This window comes from Pseudopipra pipra, chromosome 2 (genome assembly GCF_036250125.1).
Source record: "Pseudopipra pipra isolate bDixPip1 chromosome 2, bDixPip1.hap1, whole genome shotgun sequence".
NCBI lineage: Eukaryota > Metazoa > Chordata > Aves > Passeriformes > Pipridae > Pseudopipra > Pseudopipra pipra.
In genome coordinates this window covers 90556907-90583436 of record NC_087550.1, presented here as the reverse complement: position 1 = coordinate 90583436, position 26530 = coordinate 90556907, and the positions used below count along the sequence as shown (strand labels likewise).

Below are 26530 nucleotides of genomic sequence, written 5' to 3'. Positions count from 1 at the left end.
GTGTGGTTGAAGATCATGTGTTCAGTGTTGTGGCAGGTAGCTATTGCAGTTGGAATTAGTACTATGTAAATACAAATATAATAAACCTTTTCTTTCCCCCCTTCTTTTTCATAGGTAATGTACAAACGAATCCTGCAGCAAGCAGGTTTTATACAGTTTGCACAGCTTCAGTTCCTTGAAGCAAAAGAACTCTTCAGGTAATTGTGTGACAAGAAATTTATTAATTTACCTTCTTTAAATAAGGAATTAGTGTTCTTGGTTTTAAAAACTTGAATGGCTTTTGATGCAGCTGTGAGTTCACTGTGAGAAAATGTTTTTGTTGGGGGTAAGAACAGAGTAACATTGAAACAACTTTATAGCTGAAGAGTTAATGCAACTGTTTTTTTTCTTTTGTATGCTAGCATACAGTAGCTTTAGATATTTGAGTGTTGTATATGTGGAGATTTTTTTACTTTATATCCATGAGGGTCAAGGCTTTATTATTGAGCCTGTGCTGTGATTTACAGCATGAATATTGCTTTTTTTTTTTTTAATACTTTTAACAAAAAGGTATAATTTAAATATTAGTTACAATTTAAATGCTATTGATACAAGTGCTCTAACTTTTTTGAGGATGCTGATACTGAATTTGTTTTAACACTTGTTCTGCTAGACCTTTTCCATAAAGCAGATTGATTATTTGTTCTTGAAGTCTGTATTAATTTTCCCAGTTTAGCCATTTCAGCAGTCACATGTTTATAAATTGACTTTGGTATTCCACTTGCATTAAGAAAATTTATTCTACCTGATAATTTCATTTCTGCTAGCCATGCCTCATTCTGTGATGGGGCACTGTCTGTTGTTAGTGTAATCCGTGCTGACTACATAAAATAACTCTCCTTGTTATCTGCTGAAATTCAGTTTAAACCTATGTAGAGTCTATGGAATAGGATTGAGTTTAGACAGTTTTCCGTATATTGTAAACATGTACAGTGTAGGGAAAAAGTTGTCCTTGGGTTTATGGAAATGCACTGAAGAAAAGATTTTGGGGAATTCTGGTACCAATGAGGGACTTTGCCATTTTACCTCCTCCTCACCAGTGTAATGGGAGACACTGGGCTTGAATGGGCAGTGTACTCTGAGTGAAGATGAGGGACTGACAGGAAAGGCCTGAGTAGCGTTTATTTGCAATTTCTTCCAGCCACAAGCACTTTCTGTATCACCCTGTAATTTTTGTCATTAGTGAGTAACTTGCAGTCTTCCTCCACCCTTATAATCTTCCACATGCACTGTGTGTCTGAACCCTGTGTTGTGTATCTGAAGTAGGAGTACAATCTGTACATAGTTGGGAATCTTTGAAAAGCAGTGAGAAGAGGAAAATGTATCCTTCAGGGAGCTCAACCACCTTGTGGAAGGAGTTCAAGACCAGTTATGCAGCCTCCATCCAGCTATCAGTCCATCTGACAAATAAGCTTTAGTGAATAGGATTGTGGAAGCTCCTCTACAGAAACAAACATGCTTCATGAGAACATGCTGTCCAGCCATGAATTTTGTAGCTGAGTCAGCATTCCAGGGTGTTCCCTTCCTCTAAAAGCTGCAACTCCAAAGCAGAACAACAGTTCATGAATTGCTGATGTCTGCTCGAGGAGGAAAGCAAGGATAAGTTTATCTGTGCTTTTCTTCTGTCCAGCCATACATAAACTATTCAGACTATTTTGGGGACTCTAAAAAAGCTTGTTATGGAATCTAGGTTCCTTGATTTTCAGCCCTGGTGAACACACCCAATTAAAGTAGTATCTGGGTGTGTCCTGATACACTCTCAATCAATCTTGTTCATTTTAGACTTACTGATGCTCAGAGGAAAAATGGGAAAGATAATGGCAGTCTGTGCAAATACTTCCTCCCATTCCTATGTGTTACATGGCAGGTGTTGTGTTAGTAAGACAGAACTTCAGTCTTAATGCCAAAGGGAAACTTGATACCTATCTGAGAAAAGATGGGTTTAAGCAGTGAAACAAAGTGACAGCAGTACCTTCAGGAACTTGATGGGATTTGAGCCTACTTCTGGACAAATATGAAGTGAGATTATCTCACTACTCAGAAAAGGTCTTTGTTTTCTTGCATCGATTATCCCTCTTGGATAACCTCATCAAGAAACAGTTATGCTTAAATTCTTAATTCTTAAATACTGAAACTTTTAAGAGGAATACTTTGCAAAATTCCTTGTGGTTATGCTGATACTTCTGAATACTGAAGAAGGTTGACAAAAAGGAAGTAAGTGATAGTTTTATTGAAACTGAAGTAGCCAACAAGGGGAGGAGAATTTTCTTCAGCTGGATCTGTTAACCTTAAACTGAGTGAGCTGTCGCAGTAGGGCTTCTTTGGTCTGACAAATTCTGTTATAAACAATAACAGAATTGTGTTTGTGTTATGTAGCTGTGATTTATGTTTATGCTATTTCATGTTACTATCATTAGAGGGTCACATGCATTTAGACCAATCAGTGCTGATTAGCAGGCCATTTGCTGAATTCTGGATGTCTTACTGAGGTATTGGCAGCTGTCACGGTGAAACCAGTTCTCTTCAGTGTTTTTTCACTGATTAGATCTTGCTTACATTCTGACACATTTACATTGCTTACATTCTGATACTTTCCTAAACTTTGTTGCTCTTTTTAACAAATCAAAATGTTAACTCTTTTCGTGATATTTCTCACCTCATAAAACCTATAGAGAGGCCTTAGGAATAAGTGTCTCCTACGCTGTAAAGATTAAAAAATTGCTGGTACTTACGGCTTGAGAAATAAGAAGTAGGGGCAGTGTAAGATTTGCATCTTAAATGATTTGAGAATTTAAGCTTCTGTTACAGCCAGTAGGATCTGGGCAAAATAGTTAATACTGTAGGCTTCTTTGACATCTCTGATATCTGTAAATATGAGGGTCTGAATTTAGACCAAAGTTTCCTGAAAACTTGTAGATTCTACCTGTTGAATTATTTGTATATGCGAAGCCCAGAAAGAGCTAATGCAGAATTGATTGAAGGGAAGTTGTCTCTTGACATTGATGACTCAACTTGTCTTGAGTTTGTTTTCTAATGTGAGATAAGTTGCTACCTGTATTTTGCTAAACCTGAGATGTTAGAAGCTGAAGACTCGGATGTGTGTTTCGAAAGAGGTGATGTCTTTTGTACCTGCTCTTAAATAGTTTTGTCCAGATGTGGTGGAAAGAGCCACAAGACATCCACAGATCCCAGAAGCCATCAGCCTTGGGATGAATGTTAGGCATTCATGCATTTCTTGGTCATTGTTTGGTATTTGCTATTTTTCCTTAAGAAGCTTGTGGAAGCCCCCTTCTAAGGAGGCTGCTTGATTTCTGATTGCCACTGCTGTGGGGAGAGCAAAACTGTATAACATGAGCTTGAGTCAGACCTGCTGAGAGAACCACTGGTGATTCACAGCTCAGGCTTTGGGCTATCCCAGGCTGGAAGCTGATTCTCCTTGAAAGCTATTTCTCCTTTTGGAAACAGATCATCACTGAGGCCAGAATCTGTGAAGTCAGAGGTGAAGTAACTGACTACTTTCTCATCTAGGAAAAGTTGGATGGTAAGATGAAAGGACTCAGAAGCTACTGTAGAAGTTGGAAAATGTTTTAAAGCTTATTATAAGGGGCATATTTAAATATAGCATTTTTTAACTTCATCCATCTGCATGGTCATAGTCTCCATCTCAAGCTTAGGCCTCCTCCAAATACTTGACAGCATAGCTTGCAGGAGAATGAATGTTTATACATGAATTTCTCTGAATTTATGACTCCTTGTTTCTGCACAAATTTTGAGTAGCCTTTGGATTTTATTCAAGTTATGGGTTAACTTCTGTTCTAAAATGAATCAGAGAAGAACCTTGGAGCAAAATAAAAAATCTTTCTTCAAATAGGGTTAGTTTTCTAGTGTAAAACATCTCATGTAATAGAAGGTTCTCAGGACCTTCAGAGTAGTTGGACTAGTCAAAACTGCAGTTAGATTACTGTAACAAGTTCATACTGAAAGCTCAAATGTTCTTTGAGCCATCAGATCACACCACTACAGAATTTGCTACATCTTCGTTATTCTGCCTCTAAAAAAAAAAGTCTTCGTCTCCTTGTGAGTTCCATCATAATGTAGATCTCAGAATTTCTAAGGCAAATATTAAGTCTGAAAAGAGGAACTAAAAAGACATTTCAACTGCAGAAATCTGCAAAGTAGGCACGAACACTTTACCCTTGGAAAGAGGTGGACCGTTCTAGTGAGGAGGTGGTTTTTAGGCAGTAGGAGCTCTGTGTATGAATCGGAAAGACCTGCTGGTCAAGCCTCTTCTTATGGGAAGGCTTCTCATATTCAGATTTTTCTATATTGTGGTCCTCTGTTGTCCATGTTGCTGTTCCTGTGCTTTGCAGTCACGAGGTTCTGGAGAAGGATACTTGCTGCTTTTAAATTCGCTGTTGCTGCTGTCTCCCAGAATTTCGTTCTTCTGGTATAGATTTTTGTAGCCAAAGGGTAGTATTAAAAAGAAGTTCTAAACAGGTGTAGTCATGGTGATGCTTCCCACTAGTTCATATTTCCTGGATGGTTTCGGAACTGTGTCAATGGCAACAAGTGAACAATGCAGAGCATGCCCCACTCTTCAGTTACCTTACAACAGTATGGAAGGGATGAGCCTGCTTGTGAGGATCTTTCACACTTTACGGCCTGCAGAAATCAGCTGCTTTGGCTATTTCTGGGTTATAATTTGTTTCTTTTTGAGATTCATTCCAATCAAGGTTGTGAAGAGAAAGTCTTTTGAGTTCGCTGATCACTGTATAGATAAGAACTATTTTTGAAGAGTTTTATTTGCAAAGGTGTAGTAACAAAACAGGATTTCTTTCAGAGAACTGTCAAGATCATTTTGATCTTTTTTCAGCAACAGTATCTCCTTTATTTCAAGAATGTTCATTTTTAAAGATGAATTCTGAATAAAAGCTTTTGACAGTGAACTAAAATATAAATCCTGATGTCTTGCTGTTCTCCCGAAGCAAGGCCTGGGAAGAGAGGTCATTCTGGCTGTGAAAATTAGGGAGTTGTTTGCCATATGTAAAAAAAAAAAAAAAAAAAACCAAAAAAAAAAAAACCACCAAACCAGAAAAACCCCAACAACCTGTTGTGGTCTGGTTATTAATATTATTATAAATGCCTCTACTTCAATTAAGGTGCAAAGAAGACTAGATGCCAAAGTCAGTAGTATAGGTTTTATTTAATGGTAAATGTGAGACAGAGAAAGAGAGAGAGAAAGAAATAGGAAAAAGGAGTTGAAGGGGGGAGAAGAAAGAGAGTGACAGAGAGAGATTAAAATAGAAAATGTGTCACCACTGTGTGTAACCTGGCAATGTCCTGTCGGTCCAGTTCTTCTGGTCTTCTTGGTGGTGAGTGTCTCCCAAAAACAGAGTCCAGTGGATTAGTATACATTCAGGAGATGCCAGGCACCTCCCGTTGACAGGATGGGAAGGGGCGGGGGGGAAGCTTTGCAGTCTCTTGTAATGGACTCTGGATTCTGGGGGGCACTTTGGGGGTCTTTGGTGGTTTCTGACCCCTTCTCAGCTGCCTCTCATGTGAATGTCCCATGTGTACCTGGTCTTCCTGGGGGTGGGGGGGGGGGTTACTGCTTTGGTTTAGTGAGGAGAGATTTCACCATTACACACCCAAAACCCCTGTGCCCTGCCACCCACTGAGCTCATCTACGTTGGATTCTTAACACAGAGACATTCTTTCCTGAGCCTTGTTTACCTCTCCTCAGACCTGAGATGATTAGACGATATTCCTATCTCAAGTTCCCAGTCACAGTCCAAATTCCAGTCAGGAGGCATTGGGGGGTGGGGGAAAAGTGCTTCAGTGGCTGCAGACAGGCTGCTCCTTTCTTGCAGTTTGACAAAAGTCTTTATATGATGTCGACAATGTTTAAGACATAAATAACATTCAGTCCATTGCACAACCACAACCCAAAAAAAACCCCATTCATTTCATTCTTCTATCACAACATGCAGTATTCAAAAGCTTGAGGAATTTCAATCTAGGCCAAAAGAAAAATGTTTTGCATGGCATATTTATATTACAACTTGCTGCTGGATAAAAGTATATGCACCCTTCAGCTGTAGGATGTCAAAAGCCAAAGGCTAGCCAGTCTCCAAATTCTTGGAGCTTCCAATGTCTAGAGAAGGAAAAAGAATGATAAGTAAAACAAATAAAGAAATAGCAAAAAAAAGTTCCAGATTTGTTCTGCATATATTTTCTCCAGCATAGAAGACAATAGCTTTCAGAAACTGACAACTTGTTAGTGTCCTGACTCTAAGCATATGTGAGCACACATCTTTTTTTTTGTGCCTATGTATACTTTTTCTTTCTTTTTGCTTCATCTAGTTTGACACTGTAATTGCAGAAGCGGCCAGCTTGATGTCCGGGAGCTGATCTCTCTCTACCCCTTCCTGTTGCCTACTTCCTCTTCATTTATCCGGTCTCATCCCCCTCTGCACGAGTATGCCGACCTAAACCAGCTGACCCAAGGGGACCAGGAGAAGATGACAAAGTGCAAACGATTCCTCATGAGTTACTTGAATGAAGTCCGCAGCACTGAGGTTGCGAATGGCTACAAGGAGGATATTGACACTGCTTTACTCAAGCTATATGCAGAGGCAAATCATGAAAGCCTGCTGGACCTGCTAGTTTCAGAGAACTTTTGTCTTTTGACAGATAGTGCTGCCTGGCTGGAAAAACACAAGAAGTGAGTGGCTTTTTTGACTGTTGCGCCTTTGAGACCAGAGGGAAAATTCTTAGATGCTACTGGCTTCTAGAACAGTGTGTTCAAGTACTTGCAGTTTCTGTGCTTATAGATCCAAAAGACAACTCAGTCTGAATTAACGTTGTTAGCATTTAAAAATATTGATGAAAAGCTATTGATTGACAGTCTGAGGTAAAGGAAATGCATGGTAAATAGCGAGTTCTCCATGTAAAATTTTCTGTATCCAATAAAAAAATAAAGAATTGATACAAGTTTGGGAGAAAAAAGGGAATTGTTTGCCCATGTGATAATGGGAGAGTTGAATGGCTGCAGTAGTTGTACACAAAATGAAGAGATGCCTTAAAGCATGCACTGCATTAGATAGGAGTTATTAACCAGTTATCTGTCTTTAAAATTGTTGCTTATTCAGGGAAGGAACTCTTACTTTTGAATTGCATACTTTGTGTTCCCACTGATTCACCAAAAGGAGGTTCCTTAAGATTTGAGTGCAAATGAGTTCAATTCTCTGTCAGCAGGCAGAGAATTGACAGTCATTAAGCATGAAACATTATGTAGTAAATGTGTAAAATACGAACTCCAGTCCTAGGTAGTGTGTCTGTTTTGGTTTTAATTTCTTTAAGCTTTAAATTGTGTGGTGCAGTACCACTGTAGTACAGTGGTAAGGCAGAGTCTTTAATTGTGGTTATATTTAGAGTGATTTCATTTATTTCAGGTGTTTTGTTAAAACCTCTTGGCAAATGTGGTTTGCATGGCCTCTACTTCTGTAGATGTGAATGAATATTAGAACATTGTCCCATGAGAACAGCCATCGCAGAGCTTAGTTGTATTTTTCTTACAGTACACAAAAGCCACTCTGTAATGGCACTGTACAGAGCTCTTCTTTGCCTGACTTGACTTCGCGCTGCAGTAAAGAAAAAAAAACGTTTCTGATAGTAAAACAAAGGTTTAAGTGAAAACATAGTGAAATTTAATGAAAGCTGATTAACCATTGGAGGAATATCTATTTGGAGTTATGTGTTAAGTCTTTCCATAAAATTGAAAGAATGGCATGGGAAACATCTGTAATTTGGCACATACTTTACCTAAGTTGGATCTAGTAACTGGAAACTGAGAGACAGGAGCGATGGAGACACATTTTTAAGGCAGAACTTCTCTCCTTCGATTCAGAAAAACAGCCTACAGAGACTTGTTCAAGTGTAGACATGGCCATGAACATGTCATTATTTGTTAGTAATTAATTAATTAATTATTATTGTTATAATAAACAATTATTTGTTATACTCTGTGCTAATCCATCCATAATTAAATCAATGGGAAAGTTCTAGCAATTTTAATATTATTTTCTCATTCTTTACAGGTATTTTGCTCTTGGTCTCCTGTATCATTACAATGGTCAGGATGCTGCAGCGCTTCAGGTTAGAATAAAACTTTTGCTGTCATCTGTAAACCATTCCAAAATAGCGATTTAGCTCTGAGATAAGTCTGAGGTGTTGATTTATCTGTTTGAAAAGTTGTAGTGTGTATGTATATATATGTATATATATGAGAAACTTGAAACTTATGCTAAGACTTTCTTGGATAAATTAATATGCTAGATGTTAAAAGTCTGAAGAGCTTGCTCAAGTTGACAGCTATTTAGATGCATGTATGCTATTTTTAAAGCAAAACTCTGCACACCAGAACAAACGTTTGTATTCCTAAAAGATAGACAGAAGTGCTAAAATAATCAAATGATGACTTTAAAAGATATTTATGGGACTTCAGGAGTATACCCTGTGCTGATTGATCTGTGTACACACAGCAAAACAGTATTACAATCTTTATGGCAGACATGGACAGCAACTGAGAGTCTGTTTCCTTATCTGATGATGGAAAATGAATGCATTCTGCAGGATCTTAAGTTTCAGCTGGGTTATTAATACCTCTGAGGACCCTCCGTCTGATGTCACACAGTAATTTTGTTGTTCCTGTCTGCATAACTTCATCTAGAGAAATTAGTAAATTCTTGATGAATACATAGCATGTATGTTTCAGACCACATCCAGTACCTTAAATAGTTTGCCTTATTGTGTGGCTTTTGAGCACATTAATCATAGTAACCCTATCAGATGCATTCAGGTCAGTCGTGTAAATACTAATTGTCTGAGCAGAAAACCAGTAAGGACAACAAAGGCAATATGTACCTTTGTCATGTGCAAAATATTTTTCTTGATGTTTCAAGAAACAAGGTTTATTGCTAAGATGGTCTGCTAGATATGGCACCTTTTTAATTCTGATTATAATGTATATAGAAACAATATCATATGGTACTTGAAGTTCTTCAGTCACAATGAAAGAAGAGCAAAAAGTCAGGTTTTCTTCTAAGGTGCTTGTATAATTTGCTTTTAATCTTGCACACATGCAGAACACATGAAAAGTATACCATGCATTGGAGAGAAGGACTTCTGATAGAAGCTTTCTTTGTGATTAGTGTACCTCCTTCAGTCACTCTCAGAATGAGAACACACATGATATGGGGTCTGAACTGGGTGAATGTGGAAGGTGCAAGAGAAGACTGTGATGGCCAAAGTTTAATGACCACTGAAGTTCCTTGCAATTGGTGTTCCTGGCAACTCTTTCTCATTCCACAAATCTTGTAGTAACTTGCATAAATTTTGAGGTGGAAGAGTTACATGTTTTAAGCACTTTAATATGTGTATGTTTTTGTTGCAGTTATGGGTGAAAATAGTTGATGGAGACATTGAAGATTCTACACGTTCAGATCTCTATGAATATATAGTAGACTTCCTGACATTCTGCTCAGACCAAGACCTTGTGTGGAAGTACTCTGCATGGATTTTACAAAAGAATGAAGAGGTTTGTGATTGATATACTTTTCACAGAACACCAGTGTTTCTCTGCAGTGGTGTTTGGGTTTTCCTTAGTGTTGGTCCTTCCTGCTTTAATTGGCCTTTAAGCAGAATATTTAATGCCAGTTAAATAGTGATCAGCAGAAGAAAACTTCCATGTTCTAAGTTCTTCTAAGTCCCTCTCTTGACAAGTGCTAGTGATAACTGCCTCTTTTAATTCTGAAAACAAAGTTTAGGGCATTGTGTACAATGAAAAATACAGCATGTCTTCTGTTTTCTTCATATTGAGTAAGATAATTTTCAAATCTTAAGTAAATCAATTTACAGATTAATTCTTGCTGCTGCTTCTTTTTAAAATGTATTCCATGAATGGGTGGTATCTGTGTACACCAGGACATGGAATAAATAGCCTTCTTTTAAGACAAAACTTAATTGATAGCAGAATTAACTTAATCCACCAAAATTTAAAAAAAAAAAATTGCAACATCATTTTGGTGATCATCTCATAAGTGAGATGTTTTGATCCTGTATTAAAGAGTCTGTGCTGATGGAACTTGTCACTTCCTGATCTGTATTAATTTAAAGCTTAGTTATTTTGTGCCATGGCAGATTGCTAAACTTTTGTTTTGGTCATTACAGAAATCTCTTGCTCTACGTCATCACATGTGAAAAGGATTAAAACATTCTGGTTTTAAATTAAACTTTCTTGCTACAAAGGCTGAAATCTCTTGTTCTGCAGTTGTGCAAATCTGTTCAATACTCTTTGTGGCTGGTGGAAGTTGTGCCCAAGCCAAGGTTTTTAGGCTGGACGATGTATAGATTACAGATTGAGGCAGTGGAGATAGGACTGAGTGAGATCACAGTAAACACAGAGTAGTGTAATCCTGTGGTATTGAGCACAGTTTTTTGTTGTTTATCTTCCTGAATAATGCACTAACTAATCCAACACTGCTATTACCTTTTCATTTTAAATACTTATTTAATAAAATAGTTGCCACTGAGGTCCTAAATGCAATTAACTCTTTCTAGGTCGGCGTACAGATTTTCACTAAAAGGCCTTTGGAAGAACAGGAGAAAAACATTAATCCAGATGATATCATCACTTGCCTTAACAAATATCCTAAAGCACGTGTCAAATATCTAGAGCATCTTGTACTGGAAAGAAAGATAGAGGTGAGTCCTGTGAGAATGGTAAAAGGTAGTCATAGGATTCAGAATGCAAGTTATGATCAGCAAGCCTGAAAAAAGGCAAAGGCTAGAAGAAATAGGCATAATATGAAGTCTTTCAGATGTACTCAGAGTAGGGTAGGAATGGTTTTAAGATTAAAGTAAACAATGAGGAGTGGATAACTGCATTATTTTGAACTTTTCAACTCTTCTGATGACAAGCCAGTTACCTCCCCTCAGAGTCCGGGGTTTTTTTTTGCATCTGATTATTGCACACTTTTCTGTTTCATTGAGGCTCAAACCTCCTGGTAAGGTCATAAAAAAAATGATTGAGCAACTGCTAATCCTAGTGCACTGTGGCAGCAGTATATTAAAATTGTTAATTCAATGTTTTGCTAGTAGGAGTGTTTGATTCTGTCTGTCTGGAGAGATTTGAGCAATTAATTATCAAGTTAAACCATGCACCCCTCACTGTAGAATTCCAAACCACTCTAAATGTTGAATGTCCAGAAGATGCATTCACAAGTCCTACGTGACAATGTATTCTACCTTTGGGTTTTTTAGCACAGTACAAAAGCAGCCAAACATTGTTGTATTTGGATACAAGACATTTTAAGCACAGGAGAAATTACTTTAACCTGCAAATAAAGCAAGGAAATGAACAGTGACAGAACTTGGCAGAAATGATGACCAGTTCACTAATATACATTTTTCAAATACATGTGTTGAATCAATAGTTTCCCTTTATCGCTATTGCAAATATGTCAAGGTGTGTTACACCATGAGTGATGAAGGTATTGGTCTCTGATATCATGGATATTTTCAAACAAACTTTTTGAGTTATACACGATGCCTTGTAGACTATTTGTAACAAAAATAATTTGCAATGAAATCTACCTGCTAGTATAGACTGGCTTATAAATCAGTTTGGTCTTTAGAAATTACTAGGTTCTTGTAAGTTATTCAGATCGAATGATTGAGAGTATTTCAAACAGTCAAATCATCACCTTGTTTTGATGAATATTAGGTAGTGGATAACAGAAAAAGTACTGTGCCTACAGAGTGCTTGTCTACCTCTGGTAGCTCTGTCTGTCAGATTTTACTGCAGAAATAGAAGAGGTCAAAGAACATACCCGAATATGAGGAATCCCATGCTTAGAGGTATAGTGTAGGTTGTGAAGCTGGTCTGAATTAAGTTGTCTATCTGCATGGACAAAAGACTTTGTGATTAATTCAAATGAAGTAAGTTAAAATACATTTTTATATAATTAAATAAATATTCATCACTATTACTGGGGGAGAGAGGAAGTTGTCTTTGCAAACTGAGCTAACATTGTTCTTTTCATCTGTAGAAAGAGAAGTACCATACTCATCTAGCTGTCTTGTACTTGGAGGCAATAACTCAGCTAAAATCTGAGACCACAGATAATTGTACAGAAACAACTGAACTGCTGTTTAAATTACGAAGTTTGCTTCAGAAATCTGATCTTTATAGAATTCGCTTTATTTTGGGTAAGTTGCATGTCGTCTGTTAGAAATGCTGTATGTCATTTCCAGCAGGAAACAAAATAAAAGTCCTTGCAAGGATATAAAACTGAGAGATCTGAGGTTTCTAGGTGTGTGTGCTTGGTAGGCTATCTTTCTAACAGACACAAGTTAATTTAGAAGTCATATCAACATATAGTGTTGTCCATGATCTCCTATAGCTCATGAGGTACAATCATATGCTTGGCACTGCACCAAAGACCAAATACCATAACTGACTAGAAAAAATATCTTCATACAATTGTTGTAATAGTGGTTTTCTTAATGATGAGCATGTAACTTGTGACAACCTTTTGCAGATGAAAGTTTATTTATTTATTTATTTATTTATTTACAAGTTCATTTTTAAGCAGTCTGTTTTTCAGTGAATGGAAGTGAAACCCGGAGGAATTTGATTATCAAGGACCTGTTTGTTGTCCGTAACCTTGAAACTCTCACCCGAAAAACTGGGGTTCATGTTAAACAAAAGCATGAGCATCTTTTTGAGTGAAAAGTGCAACATACATCTTACTGTTGGTGTTAAGCAAGCAACAGTTGAGCTAAATCTTTTCCTTGGTCAGTGCTTATAATGGTTAATTTTTAATGTTTCATCCACTGGTTTCCAAAACACACTGCAATTAAGAAGTCACGTGTTTAAAGCCTCTCTGGTATGGAGGATGATGGCTGAAGGATGAAAGGAAGGATGGAATATTGAATGAAGGGAAGTGACTTGTTATTGCACTGAACGATGTTAAATGATTTTTTTGAAATTCAATGGAAAAAGTCCAGTGGATGTGGAAATAAAAGTAGCTGAGTAGCAACTAAAATAATTTACCAATGTTTAATGTTCCCTTGCCTTTCCAGACAGCAAAATGTTATATGACAGATAATGTACAAGTATAACACAGTCATTGAAACTCTTGCTCTTTTTCATCTTTTAGTTTTTAAATAAATTTTTAAGGGCAAGAGTTACAAAATAGATTTTTTTTTCAAGTAAGAAATCCTGTATTTCAACTCTTAATGTTACTTAGAAGTGACATCAATGCAAGGTAGTGTGTTCTTCCTTGATAACCAGAATATTATGTTGAGAAAAACATTGTATTTCCATACATTTTGTATAGGCCTATGCCAAATCTTTATCACCTTTACAATAAGTAGAGGATTTTCTACTTTATCTTGAAATGCCAGATGAAGTTGTCACTCCACCTGCCTATTGCTGACACTTAAACTTTAAACTGTCAGACTGGATTAAGTGTTTGTAGTGTCCTTTTCTTAAAGGAAAGTGCTATTTGATCTTTAGTGGGTTTTATGGACTTTATTTTGTAACTTCTTGTAGTATTGGGAGAAGCAGAGCTTAATATTGCTGCTTCATCTTACAGTTTATACATGGTAGCAGTGTGTGCAGAAATATGCAAGACTGACCTGCTAGAATTAAAAAGATGTCAGGGACAGTGGCTTATCACCTGTTATTTAGTAATTTTTTTGTCCCAGATTTTGTGGTGTTCTTTTCTTGGAGATGTGTTTCCATACATCTAGGCACTCCTGTGCTTACAAGCATCTAGTTAACAGGGTGGTGTTGGGTCCTGGGTTGGACTCGATGATCTCAGAGGTTTTTCCACCCTAGTTGATTCTGTGATCTGTCCTCTCTATAGTTGCCAGCACCCCTGCAAAAATAGCAGGAGTTGAGTTCTGGGGGCATGTTTGCATTGACTCTGGGAGAGAGAGCAGTTGTCTATTCCACTGAGCAAATATTGCTTTATTTCTCACTTAACAGACAAAATCCAGGGCACAGACCTTCATATGGAAAGTGCGATTTTGTATGGGAAACTAGAAGAACATGAGAAGGCTTTGCATATCCTTGTCCACGAGTTAAAGGACTTCCATGCTGCTGAAGAATACTGTATATGGAACTCTGAGAACAGAGACATGCAGTACAGACGGAGGCTCTTCCATATGCTGCTGTCAGTGTATTTAACTCCAGGCACTTCGGACTGTGCACTAGTCATGGCTGCTGTGGATCTCTTGAATAACCACGCTGCTGAATTTGATGCGGGTCTAGTTTTGCAGGTGGTGCCTGACAGCTGGTCAGTGCAGCTCCTCTCCCCATTCCTGACCGGAGCAGTGAGACAAAGCATCCACACAAAAAGAACAACTCAGGTTGCACTTGGCTTAGCACAAGCTGAAAACTTAATTTACAAGCATGAGAAGGTAGGTTGCTGGTTTCTTTTAAATGGAAGCACTTTGAAGCATTACAGTTGAGTCCTTTGATATATAATAATCAGAAGAAGTTTGAAGAATTAGGACAAAAGTTGTCTTCGTGTCCTTGGCACTTTTATTTGCTGCATTTATTAGAGTTTTTTGCTATGACTACTAGATTCAGAACTAATTTTATGCTCTCCCTGTAAAACAAAAGGGAAGATGTGGGCCTTGAAATAGGAACAACCTTGGTGAGCTTCTGGGCTGAATGAATCTACAGATTAGCAAAGTTATTGCAGAAACTTTAACAAGTGTGAGTTATCATTTATTTTGCTAGGAGGGAGACCTGTCAAAATTTGTAAAAAAATTTATCCAGAACTCAATATTAGTTGAAGCTTGTTAGTAGATTTCATTAATGGTAAATTCAGTTGTGAAGCTTTCTTCTTTTCCTAGCTAGGGCGATGTTGCTTAAAGCTCCCAGCAGATTCTTAAAATTGTTTTTGTTTTATCCATTTGAAATGATATGCTTCATCATTTCCCTTCCTTTCTTGCTAGATTCATATTTGGAATTGTTTTCTCTCTTTTTAGGTTAAACAAAGAGGAACCCCCATTCTTCTTTCAGACAAAAAAGTCTGTCAGGTGTGCCAAAATCCCTTCTGTGAGCCTGTATTTGTAAGATACCCAAATGGGAGTGTGGTCCACACGCACTGTGCTGCCAACAGACATCTGAATTCAAATGTGACTCATCACTCTTCCAACTCCAGCAATCAGACTTGAACTGTGTTCCAGTCCCACAGGTTCCTATGACTTACACCCTATTGAAAGTGGGCTGGAGAGAAAGGATGAAGTGCAGCTACTTTAAGTATAAATCAAGATGGACAGCTAGTTTTTTGGGTTAAAAGGAAAACTTCCAGTAAATATGAAATATTGCCACTTATCTTTCTGATTTCTAATGAATGTAGATAGAAAAAAAATTCACTACCAGACACGGAGAGGTGCAAATATGGGCTCTTCTGTATATAGGAATAAACACTTAAAGAAAATGAGCCTTTTCTTCACAGTCAGGATGAATGTTATTGAGTCAAGGCAAACAGTTATTTTAAGAACTGTCACTTTGCACTGAATGTGATGTTCATAAGTTGGTAGAGGTGGAGATGGCATCTATTGAGTTGGAATTCTCGAAACATGACAGGACAAGGTTGGCATGGTGCAGCTTACCATCAAGACAGAAACAAACGTGTGTCAATTATAATGTTTGCTGCAGCATGTCTTCTTTTGGGCTGGATTCTCTTCCCCAGGATCACATTATGAAGTTCATTTTTTTTGCTCTACAAAATGTTGGGTCTTGATGCACTTTTTAGTACCTCCCTCCCATCCACCTATATGGAATTTAAATTTAAGCACTGGTCTGTTGGGTTTCAGCTCCTGCAGTTACTGTAATAAACTGAGTGGAAGCTGACAGCCTCAGTCACACAGGTGTGCTTGGAAGAAGAAGAAAAAAAAACAACAAAGATTGTCTGGTCAGACTGTAGTCACTTTTATATGGGGGAAGAGACCTTAACTTTAATATTGATTTATTTATTAATATGCAAATATACTGTACATACAGTTGAATAAATTGATCTTATCATTCTAGAGTTTCTTTGGAGGATTAAGATGTAGTTGATACGTAAGTGTACAGATTATGTGCAAAGTGTTTGCTATAACATAACTTAGGCAGGTTGGAACTTCACAAGAATGGGTTTTAGTCCTTGTTGATGACTTGGTGCAATCAAAACCACAGAAAGAAGGTATAATTGGCAAGAAATCTACAAAAGTGCACTACAGGGGTACTGGATTTGTTATATTCTACTAAACATTCTGTAAACTAAGTTTTTTCAAATAACAACACAAACTCCTTATTTAACTGCCCTGATCTGTATTCACATTGCTATTTAACCATTTTAAAGCAGGAATTTAAAAGAGGCTGCTTTCCCCAAGAGAAGTCAGAAAAATGACAATTTTAAATAAAAGTTAAGTATGTCAAAGTTAAAGCATTTCTTTTCATTCTGTAAAGCTCTAATAAATGCCAAGCTTACTGACCAGCATGCAGCTGCTTCCCTGTTTCAGCATTCCAAATCAGTGGAGACTTACAGCAAAATGGAGTATGTGCATGGTACTTTATAGAATCATAGAATATGCTGAGTTGGAAGGGATCCATCAGAATCACCGAGTCCAACTCCTGCAGGACACCCCAAGGATCACACCACATGCCTGAGAGCCTTGTCTAGATACAGTCTCCCTTTCTAAGTGTAGCACTGCCTCCAAGAAGGGGCAACCAGACTTAATCCAGGGCAAAAAGATATCCATGTCTTTCTCACAGAATCATACAATGGTTTGGGGTGAAAGGAACCGTAATGATCACCTAGTCTAACCCCCCTGTCAAGGGCAGGGACACCTTCCACTTGGCCGGGTTGTTCAAAGCCTCATCCAACCTGGCTTTGAACACATCCAGGGCTGGGGTGTCCACAGCCTCTCTGAGCAACCTGGCCCAGTGTGTCACCACCCTCTGAAGAATTTTTTCCTAATACCTGATCTAAACCTGCCCTCAGCTTAAGGCCGTTCCCCTTTGTCCTATCACTACATGGGTACAAAGTCCCTCTCTGGCTCCCTTGTGGGCTCCCTTCAGGTACTGGGAGGTACTATAAGGTCTTCCCAGAGCCTTCTCTTCTCCAGGCTGAACAACTCCAGCGCTCAGCCTGTCTTCATAGAAGAGGTGCTCCAGCCCTCTGATCATCTTAGTGGCCCTGCTCTGGCCTCATTCCAACAGGTCAACATCTTTCTTGTGTTGAGGCCCCAGAGCTGTACGCAGCACTTGGGATGGGGAGTACTTTGCTTTAAAGCAAAAGACCTTTGAATCTTTCCTTATTTTGAAATTAGTAAAGTATGACTGTTGTGTTGAATTTTATTTATTTTTAAAAACCCAAATAAGGAATTTCGTAGTGCTTTCTACTAAGATATGTAAGCCATATTTAGTGAGAGGCACTTAAAAAGAAGTCAGGTATGGGCATTTCTGACTCAATTCAGGCTCGAGTGATTCTGCTGTGGCACTGGTATGAGCAGACTATCTTGTATTCGTGGGTTTTGAACACTGTGTATACAACTGGCAATGATGACATAGAAAAATTTTTAGTCCTTGGTCCTCAAAATACTTACTGATAGAGAAGAAGTGGTTTTTACAAAGATCGTAAGACTTGTGTGCAGTAGCCTGCATTTCATAAGAAATACTTTCATTTGCTGCCAGCGTCCTCAGTGTGCTCTTTGTTCTATTTAATAAGGAGTATTAAAACAAAGACCCTTCTCCATGATTTAGACTAATTCTAGTCACCAGGTAGTGATGAACTTAGTCTTGTCAACTGCTGTTGCAATGGAATAAAGATCATATCACTCCAGACCACAGGAAAGTTCTTAATTTTTATTGCATGAAAAGGTATGTCTGTAAAAGATTAAACAATCCTTTATTAATATTTTTTTGCAGATTTGTGTTTTGGTTAAAATGCAGCAGAAATAATAATTGTTCTGACATACAGAACAAATAGAGAAATCAGAATAATGCAAGGTAGCATATTTGCAATCATAGGTGTTTGAAAGTGCGATTAATATTTAAATTGGGGGCATCTAATTCTTTTAGGTCTTCCCCCTCCCCCGAAATGTGGACTTGAGAAGTATTGACATTTCATTCATACATTGTTACCTGTTTCTTTTTTAAATTTTATACTAGAGCTCATTTGGATGAATTAATATGGAAATCCCTAGGTAATAAGGGGAAAAAGAAAAAAAAACAATGTGAGGCTGAGGCAGAGCAAGAGCTCAGCAGGGAGGTGGCAGGAGGACAATGCTGTTCCACTGTGTGTGCAGTTGGGATACTACTGGATGAGTGGAGATGTTGGCCTATGTCAGAGTGGTATGTGGTATTCCTTACTTTGTCACCAGGAAATTTGTGAAAGGTCTGCATTCAAATTTCCTTAGGTAGGACAACTGCAACACCCCTTGGGTGAGAACTTCATACTGGGGAACGAGTTCATTTCTCTTTTTATTTTGGCACTGTCAGTTTGTTCGTTCTTGGTTTATGTACGTGAAGTCCTGGGACAGCATTGCTACTGTGTTAAGTTCTGGTATGGCTGCAGCAGTGTGGAGGGAATGACTGGTAATCGAGCTATTAATTGCTGACTGGATATGTGAAGGAGGAGAGGCAGGAAAGAAGAATAGTTTGGATATTAAATGCTTTCTGGGACTTTAAGCTTGATGCAATCTTTTTATCTACAGTCAGGAAATGTGATGTCTTGGACCTGCCCTTGAAGAGAGGAGATTCTGTCAGAATATTTCTTCTTAATTTAGCTGTTGCTAAATTGTAATTCATCTCTGTCCCTTTTCCAGTGAGTCTCCTCCAACTTTTATGTGTGAAAACCAAAACAGAAGTGCAGATAGATTTATTTTTTTTAATGTGATAGTGTGTCTGTGATTCAGGACATAGTAACTAAGATTAGTCTCTCATACAGATGCCTCTTCAAATACTAAGACATGTTTGCCTAACATGTAGCTTCTACTTACTGAAATATTGCAGCTCTGACTTTTTTAGCCATCCACCGTTACAGTTGATGGTACGTACAAAAAGCACTTGTTAAACCTTCTTCTTCCCTTTCATATCTCCATGCTTCCTCACATAAAAATTACCTATGATACGAATATGTCATCATATGCAGTTTTTCCTTCTGTAAGCCAAAAAGAGGAAAAATCCTGATGAGAAAAAATTGCTCAGAATCTGGCACTCTGCTCAAAATAAGATTCACGCTGTACATTCATGAGAAAGAATTCAGTTACATCTTCATTTATTCTATTTACATGGATAAGTTGTCACACTGAGATCAATATTCTTGTAATATTGTCAAAGTCTGGAGCAAATAAGCATTTGGGATTCGTTACACAGAGCACACCACAGGTACCTATGAACTGCCTTCCTCAGGCAGCCCATACTGTGGTGACTCGGGTGTGCTCAGGAGTCCAGGTTACAATGATAACTTCTCTCTTTGCTCCCCCTGCTCCCAGTCTCCAGCAACTTTCCAGCCTTTGTTGTCTTTTCTAGCACTTAAATTGACATGGGTATAAATCTTGAGAGGTCTGGGGGACTCTTGAGCACGTTTGTCTTCAGTAAAATGTCTCTTTTTTTACATCAACCCCGTGAAACCCTACTAACCTGAGCTGTGGAAAGCTGGTGGTAGGGATGGAGTATGTGTGTGTTTTCTGAGAACTTTATTACGTGTTTAAACACACAAGCGTTATCCTGACTCTGCTGAGTCTTTATAACATCTGTTCTTTGCAAGACTCCTGTCCTGAATGACATTGAAAAGTATTTTGCGTTATACAGTTCTATCAAGAAGTAACTTTTTATTTTATAACTCTTCCCTCTATTCAGCATGGCTCTAAGTGTTTTATTAACATCCTGCTGTTCATAATAGGCAGCAACTAATAAATTTTCATTGTGAGCTCTCTTCCTATTGCCTATATTTGCTAATTAATTTTTCTCTTGTTGTACAACACTTTGGGGCTTATGCCTTGTGAACACTGGTAATTAAATGTGCTGCTACTTTTTAAGGGAAAAGAAGAAAAGAAGTTAATGACATTCTGTAGCACCTGATTGATTGCAAAACTGAAGTTCCCCTGCAGTAAATTTGTTCAGGTGGAAATCTGTACTGTTAAGGCTTTTGGACTTAGTGGTTATTTGGTGAACATATACAGCAGTATGTGGAATGTACAAATGTATATATATGTTGATTTTTAATAAAAAAATCTTTTAGTTATGTTTGTTGTTGATTCATAGGTCTATAGACCATGGAATGTGAATGGCCAAGTGAAGGGGAAAGGTTTTCTAGTGGTAAATAGAGGATTCATCAGGGTGACTGACACAGAGGGTCAGGTGAAGAGGCTGAATTACACAAGTGCGGGATGTTAATGGAAATAAGCAGATGTTCTTAAAAAATGGTGAATTTTACTTTGGTTTTGCCTCTTACCTCTTCCTTGACTGAACCTGGGTTTTTACAGATTCAGATGAAAGCGACCACTGCCATTACAGCTTTGGAAGATCTTGATCTGCCTCTGTGTAGTCGAAGTAATCGGGCAGTTGCACAGGGAGTCTGGTCAGTGCCAGGTGCATGGACATCCTGGAGCAATATGAACTGAACTACTAAACCATTGAGGAGAAGACCTTGAAACAGAGCTGGTGTTGGTCTGGGAGCATAAGCTGGTAGTTGAGCAGTGGAAGTGACTGCTGTTTGCAGAGGCACCTCTGGAAAGAGGTAGAAAGGGAGCTTAATTTAAAAAAATAAAAATTAGGGAAACAAAGATGCAAGTCCCACCAAGATTTTACGGTGGTAATTTTTATTACTGGAGCTTCCTAACTCACCCTTAGGATGCCAGTAGCAAAGTTACTGCCAGAGCCTAGCCCATGTTCCCAGGAAAAGGGAATTATTATATCCCTGCAAAATGGAAGTGAGGCTGGCATACTCTGCAGAAGACAGCCAGTGTTCCTCATCTTGCTCCTCACTGCTCAGGGCTAATGGCCTGGGCTTCAGGGCCAAAGGACCAGGTGTTCCCCATTTCCAGCAGGAGGGGCAAGAGCCATCAGAGTGGTACTGTAGGACCTGCTCATGAGGAAACCCTGGTAAAGGAAGGGTGGTAAGTAGTCTGTGATAAACCACAGAAACTCGTGTTGTCTCCAAGGGAAGGTAGTGAGAGAGGAATAGAAAGGACAAGTACAGACAAGAAGTGTTTAGGACATGACTGCTTTCCAGCCCCACTCTGCCAGGCAAGGCAGGCACTAGCAATGCTTCAGGCATCTGCTGGATGCCAAACGCAGGTTGTGTGGGCAGTGTAGATGAGGATCAAGTGGGACAAAAATCCAACAGAGTGAGAACTACAGGGAAGAGCTCTTGTTTTGAAGTTCAGGTCTATGTTCTCTTGACAAGGTTTCTACAGACCTATCAGGTCAAGTTTGTTCCTTTGGCTGAAGTGAAGGTTGTGGAAACATTGATGGGTGCTTAGGATGCTCTTACAGAGGGTGTTTGGGATGCAAATGTTGGAGTGCAGCACGATGCTGAAAGGAATGGAAAACTGCCTCAATAAGCATGACTTTATTAGCCAGCAGGAAATACACCCTGGAGAGCCCTGGTTTGCATTTCCCCAACCATCTATCCAGCCAGCCAGTCAGTGGAGGAAAGGTAATGCAGAAAGCATTAAAAAAACCTCCCAAAACGAGTTGTGACTCTGGCACAGTGGGATTTCAGCTAGTTTTGCCTCTAGAAAATGGTTAGAAAATGGTCCATGCTAAATCATCCAGGTGGCAACTCCTTCTAAGACAAGTAATCAATAGAGTATAGCTGAGTTTAGGTAGAAATGAGTCCCAAAGGTCCAGTTCACTGCACCAGCTGTAGCTGCAGGACAATGTAAGGTCAGAGGCTAGGGCTGCCAACAGAAAGCTGATGGTTGAACGCATGTCAGGTTTTCAGTAGGTAACAAGGCTGATAATAGTTCCTAAAAATCCAATAGCAGCCATGAACAGCATCACCAATGCCTATAATGCCTATAATTGTCAATAACCCCCTAAAGATATTGTCCCATAACCCCCTTGTCAACATTAATTGCTTTGAGTGAGGCCTGACCATCCCAATGCATGTTAAAAATCCTAGAAAAATTTAGGCTGGCTGGTTTTTCTGGAGATGGTGTTGTCCAAGCCCAGCTTGAAGCAGGGTCGACTTGTGTTAAGTTAGTTTTCTTGGTTTAGACCAGTGCTGACAAGCTTGAAACCAGATTGGGAAGGGTCCAAATGTCTTCTGTTCTTCCCTTTGCCAGATCAATGTATTGCTTAAGCATCCACAATACTCTCTGGTAGAGAGAGGTAAAGGGCTGAAAGGTACATCTGTCTTGAATAAATAGTTTGCTTTGTTGGGTTTTTGTTTTCTTTTTCTGAATATTATGTAAAGACTGCATAAACAGGGAATTTATAAAAAATAGCAAGTAACTGGTGACAGCTTCAAGATTATGCACATTGTGTTTCTCTGACCTAGAAGTATATTCAAATAAAATGCAAGTTCTTTATATCTGAAAGTCACAGACAGCATGAGAAGATGTTTCAATCCCTTTAGTCCCTGTAACATACAAGGTTACTCTGCAGTGTCATGCCAGAAAGCTCCCAGAATTTGACAGAAGTGTACGGGTTTTTCTACTTGAATCACAAGCAGTTGAAGATGGTGAGGGAGGAGCACAGCATGGATTTGTATCTGCTTTTTGAAAAGATGTTATTCACCGGGGATTTACATTTGCAAAGTGAAGGGAGGTTTTTATTTCTGTACTTGTTTGATCCATCTTTAGGTTTTAACTTGTCATATCTTATTTCAAAGCATCTCTGTGGCCTTTTGTGACACACCGGTTTGTCAAGCAGAAGCTTTAGTGTTCTTGTTTCAAAACCTTCCCAAAAGGTCTTGTTCTGGACAGCAGCCACTCAGTACATCCCCTCTAGATACTCCAGTCAGCATCAGCATGCCAGGAGTACTTCTGACAGCAGTTGCTCATTCTGTAATGCTGAATGGCCCCATGACTGTGATGGTATCGTAGTTTAACCCCAGCAAACGACCAAGCCCCTCTCGGCCATTCATTCACTTCTTCACCAGTGGGATCGGAGAGAGAATCAGAGGGGTAAAAGCCGGAAAACTCATGGGTTCAGATAAAGGCAGTTTAATATGGAAAGCAAAAGCTGCACACAGAAGTAAAGCAAAACAAGGAGTTAACTCACTGTTTCCCATGGCCAGGCAAGTGTTCAGACAGGGTCCCATCACGGCTAACAGTGACTTGGGAAGACAAATGCCATCACTTCAAATGTTCCTCCCCCTTCCTCCTTCTTAACCTCGCTTTATATACTGGTGTCATTGGTCTGGAATATCCATTTGGTCAGTTGGGGTTAGCTGTGCCAACTGTGTCTCCTCCCAGTTTCCCATGCACCTCCAGTCTCCTCACCAGCATGGCAGTATGAAAAGCAGAAAAGAAAGGCCTTGGCTCTGTGTAAGCCCTGCTCAGCAATAACAAAAACATATCTATATTTTCAACCCTGTGTTCAGCACAAATCCAAAACACAGCCCTATAATAGCCACTGGGAAGAAAATTAACACTATCCAAGCCAAATCCAGCAGAGATGGTCAAAACTAAAAACTACAAACCAAATAAATCTCAATCCCAGAGGAGGGAGGAGTCTCTTGTTAAGCTGCTGTTAATTATCGATGCCTCAATACCCTACACTTTTGCTTTTCCCATCTGCCTCATATCAAATCACAAGAGTGTGCAGTGTTTCATACAAATAATCACTTGTACTGATAACTTTCCTCCCTGTGGAAGGCAGAATGGAGAGATTTTCTTGACTGAAGCCATGTCATGGCAGGATTCAAAGCCAGCTAAAAAGAAGACCTGCCAGGGACTTTTTTCAAAACAAATGCTCCTAAATGCAGCCAGAGGGCTCTGAATGCAAAAGCCAGGCCTCAGGAAATTGTGAGCTAGAACAATTTTAAAATGGAAAAAGCTCCTGGGTTGTGTGGGGAGAAAGTTTTAAAGGTTTGCAAGCAAATTCCCCACCTTGTGTCTTGTCAGGTCAAGTTCTGACTTTGTGTCAGAACAAACTTCAGTGACTTTTTAAACTGTAAAGCCCCCTCCACTCAGCCCCTTCACACTCCCTTGGGAATGAGCCACGCTGCTCCAAAACAGGGGCTGCCAATCTCTGCTCTGCCTACAGGCTTCTGCTGGTCCCTGGCCATCTTCCCTTACTTGGCTGCACCTTGTTCTTTTGTGTCTTCCCAGCTGAAGAGCCATGTGGCTTTCAGGGCAGTGCAGGCTGTGTCCCACCTGAGGGGCTAACTCTGCCCCTCTGGGTTTGACCACTTTTCCCCTCCAGACTCGTAGCAAACATTGTGCAGTTTGCTTCATTTTACCCTCTAGCAGCAAGATTTGGGCCTGAGAGGAATGGGATGAGGACTGACAGTGCTTAATGTCTAAACAATTATTTACAAGAATAATATTTGTGAGATGCCTTCGACTTCATTTTCATTCTTTCTCATCTTCAAAACACCAAACCAATGACCCCTTCCTGCCAGGGCATGATAGATATTTGGCAAATGTGCAGGGACCTTGGCTGTTCCTCAGTTCTTATGTCCAAGTCCCTCTGGATCTAGCCTGAGACCCTGGCAGCAGCCTAACAGAATAGTCAGTAGCATTTGCTAAGAGTAACAGGCAGCTACATCTGAACTTTATTGCTTTTATGCCATCAAGATAACATCAGAACACTAAAGCTACCCAGCCTGTTAGGGCAGTTCTCTTCAAGTTCTCTTCATTTTTGGGCCTATTCAGACTGACCTCTGTCTCTGGTGGAGGCAAATTGAGGGAGGTGGAGGAAATGATATTTATTCATCATGTCTTATCTAGATACTTGAGATCTGGCATGCTACCTGCAGCATGGGGTCAGACCCATTGCAGAAAACTGATAAAATGTCTTGTTGAAGTAGTCCCAGTGGTGGAAATCATAAAAAAACCTAGCAGCTTTGATATGCTTATTTTATGCCTGATCACCTGCCATTGCTTTACAGAACTGTCCCCCTGCTGTTGGAGTGCTGGGAATGCTCTAACATACAAAGAGCTTTTTTTCCCATCCTTTGTAACATTTGAGAGGAAGAAATCTGTACCCAAGGTAGAAAAGGATCTTATATTCCTTCTCAAATACTGTCATGCTCTACCTGCAAAGTGATAGTGGCGGTGCTAAAACTGTGCTCATGCTGACTGTACTTTCCAGTAGGTAATATAATGACAATGTGAAGAAAGTACAAGGCACTGGTACAAGTGTGAGTCCTCTCCAGTATAACCTGTACTTGCCAGTACAACTTTGTCCACTGCAGGTGCTGCCTGGTGCTGCAGAGAGCGAGAACTGGCTCCAGCACTGTGGTGAGCACGTAAGTTGGAGGCAAACATACCACATACTCAGCTGTGCAGCAAAGCTGGTTACAAGGCTGTCCTTCATTTGGCCTTTTCCCATGAAAGCTTGCTTTCAGCCACATCCAGCAGTAGGTGGGAGGCTGGGCACCCAAGGGAAGACCTGTCAATACCTTCGCTGCTCTTCTAAAAGCGCACTGACAAAGAGATGCACCGGAGACCAGTACCAACTTTAGTCTCACGCACCCTACAGCAGAACAATAACAGTATTATAAGAAAAATAAAGATTGATTTCCAGCATCCAGCCTGCTTGGTGATGCCCAAGACAATTATTCTTGACTAGAGTTGTTTCCTCAATCGAATTACCCAGCCTGGCCTCAGGAGCAACATGTTTCTACTTGTTCTGATGGTACCAGTGAAGGTCATTGAACAAATCCACACAATCTAAAAAAGACTGGCAGCTCTGTCTTTCACAGCATAAAGAGGTGCATACCACACAGGGGTGATATTTATTCTGGTCCATGCTTGTCACTCGATGTGGTTTCTTACAAGAAAATATTAAAACCTGAGTATGACCCCCAAAAGATGAGTACATTTTTCCTCTCATGTAATCATGGAGAATAAATTTCCAGCCTTAGCTGGAAAAGTGCACTAACACTACAGAGTCATGCTTCTCTTCCTCCTCCCTGCTCCTTGCCCTAGACACCTTCAGGACATTTCTATTCCTTTTGCTATCTCTTGCTACCTTATTTTAAAGTGGATTGTCTGTAATCATGCAAACTCCATTCCTGCGCACTCAACACATAAAGCTGATTAATTCACCCTTTCTGAAATTATGCACACTGCATCAATATGCTATCTAGTGTTTCACCTCTTAAATAGTGTTGTAAAAAAGGCCACATTACATTATCCCATCAATTGTACTTTAGAAACACTGAAAAAACCCCACATACACAGAAAATGTCAGGGATCTCATCCAAGTGCCCTGAGCTCACAAGGCTGAGTTTAAAAACAA

The 26530-nt window shown here is 39.3% G+C and overlaps 1 protein-coding gene across 1 annotated transcript in view; it reads left to right on the top strand.

Moving 5' to 3' along the window:
• Positions 1-20354, top strand: part of TGFBRAP1 (transforming growth factor beta receptor associated protein 1) — a 37722-nt gene extending 17368 nt beyond the window's left edge. The window contains exons 5-12 of the mRNA XM_064646359.1: positions 115-197; positions 6422-6763; positions 8139-8196; positions 9494-9637; positions 10660-10803; positions 12150-12309; positions 14096-14529; positions 15106-20354. Coding sequence (XP_064502429.1) covers positions 115-197; positions 6422-6763; positions 8139-8196; positions 9494-9637; positions 10660-10803; positions 12150-12309; positions 14096-14529; positions 15106-15294 — 1554 coding nt within the window. The 3' untranslated portion in view covers positions 15295-20354. The remainder of the gene's footprint in view (positions 1-114; positions 198-6421; positions 6764-8138; positions 8197-9493; positions 9638-10659; positions 10804-12149; positions 12310-14095; positions 14530-15105) is intronic.
• Positions 20355-26530: the final 6176 nt, after the last annotated feature.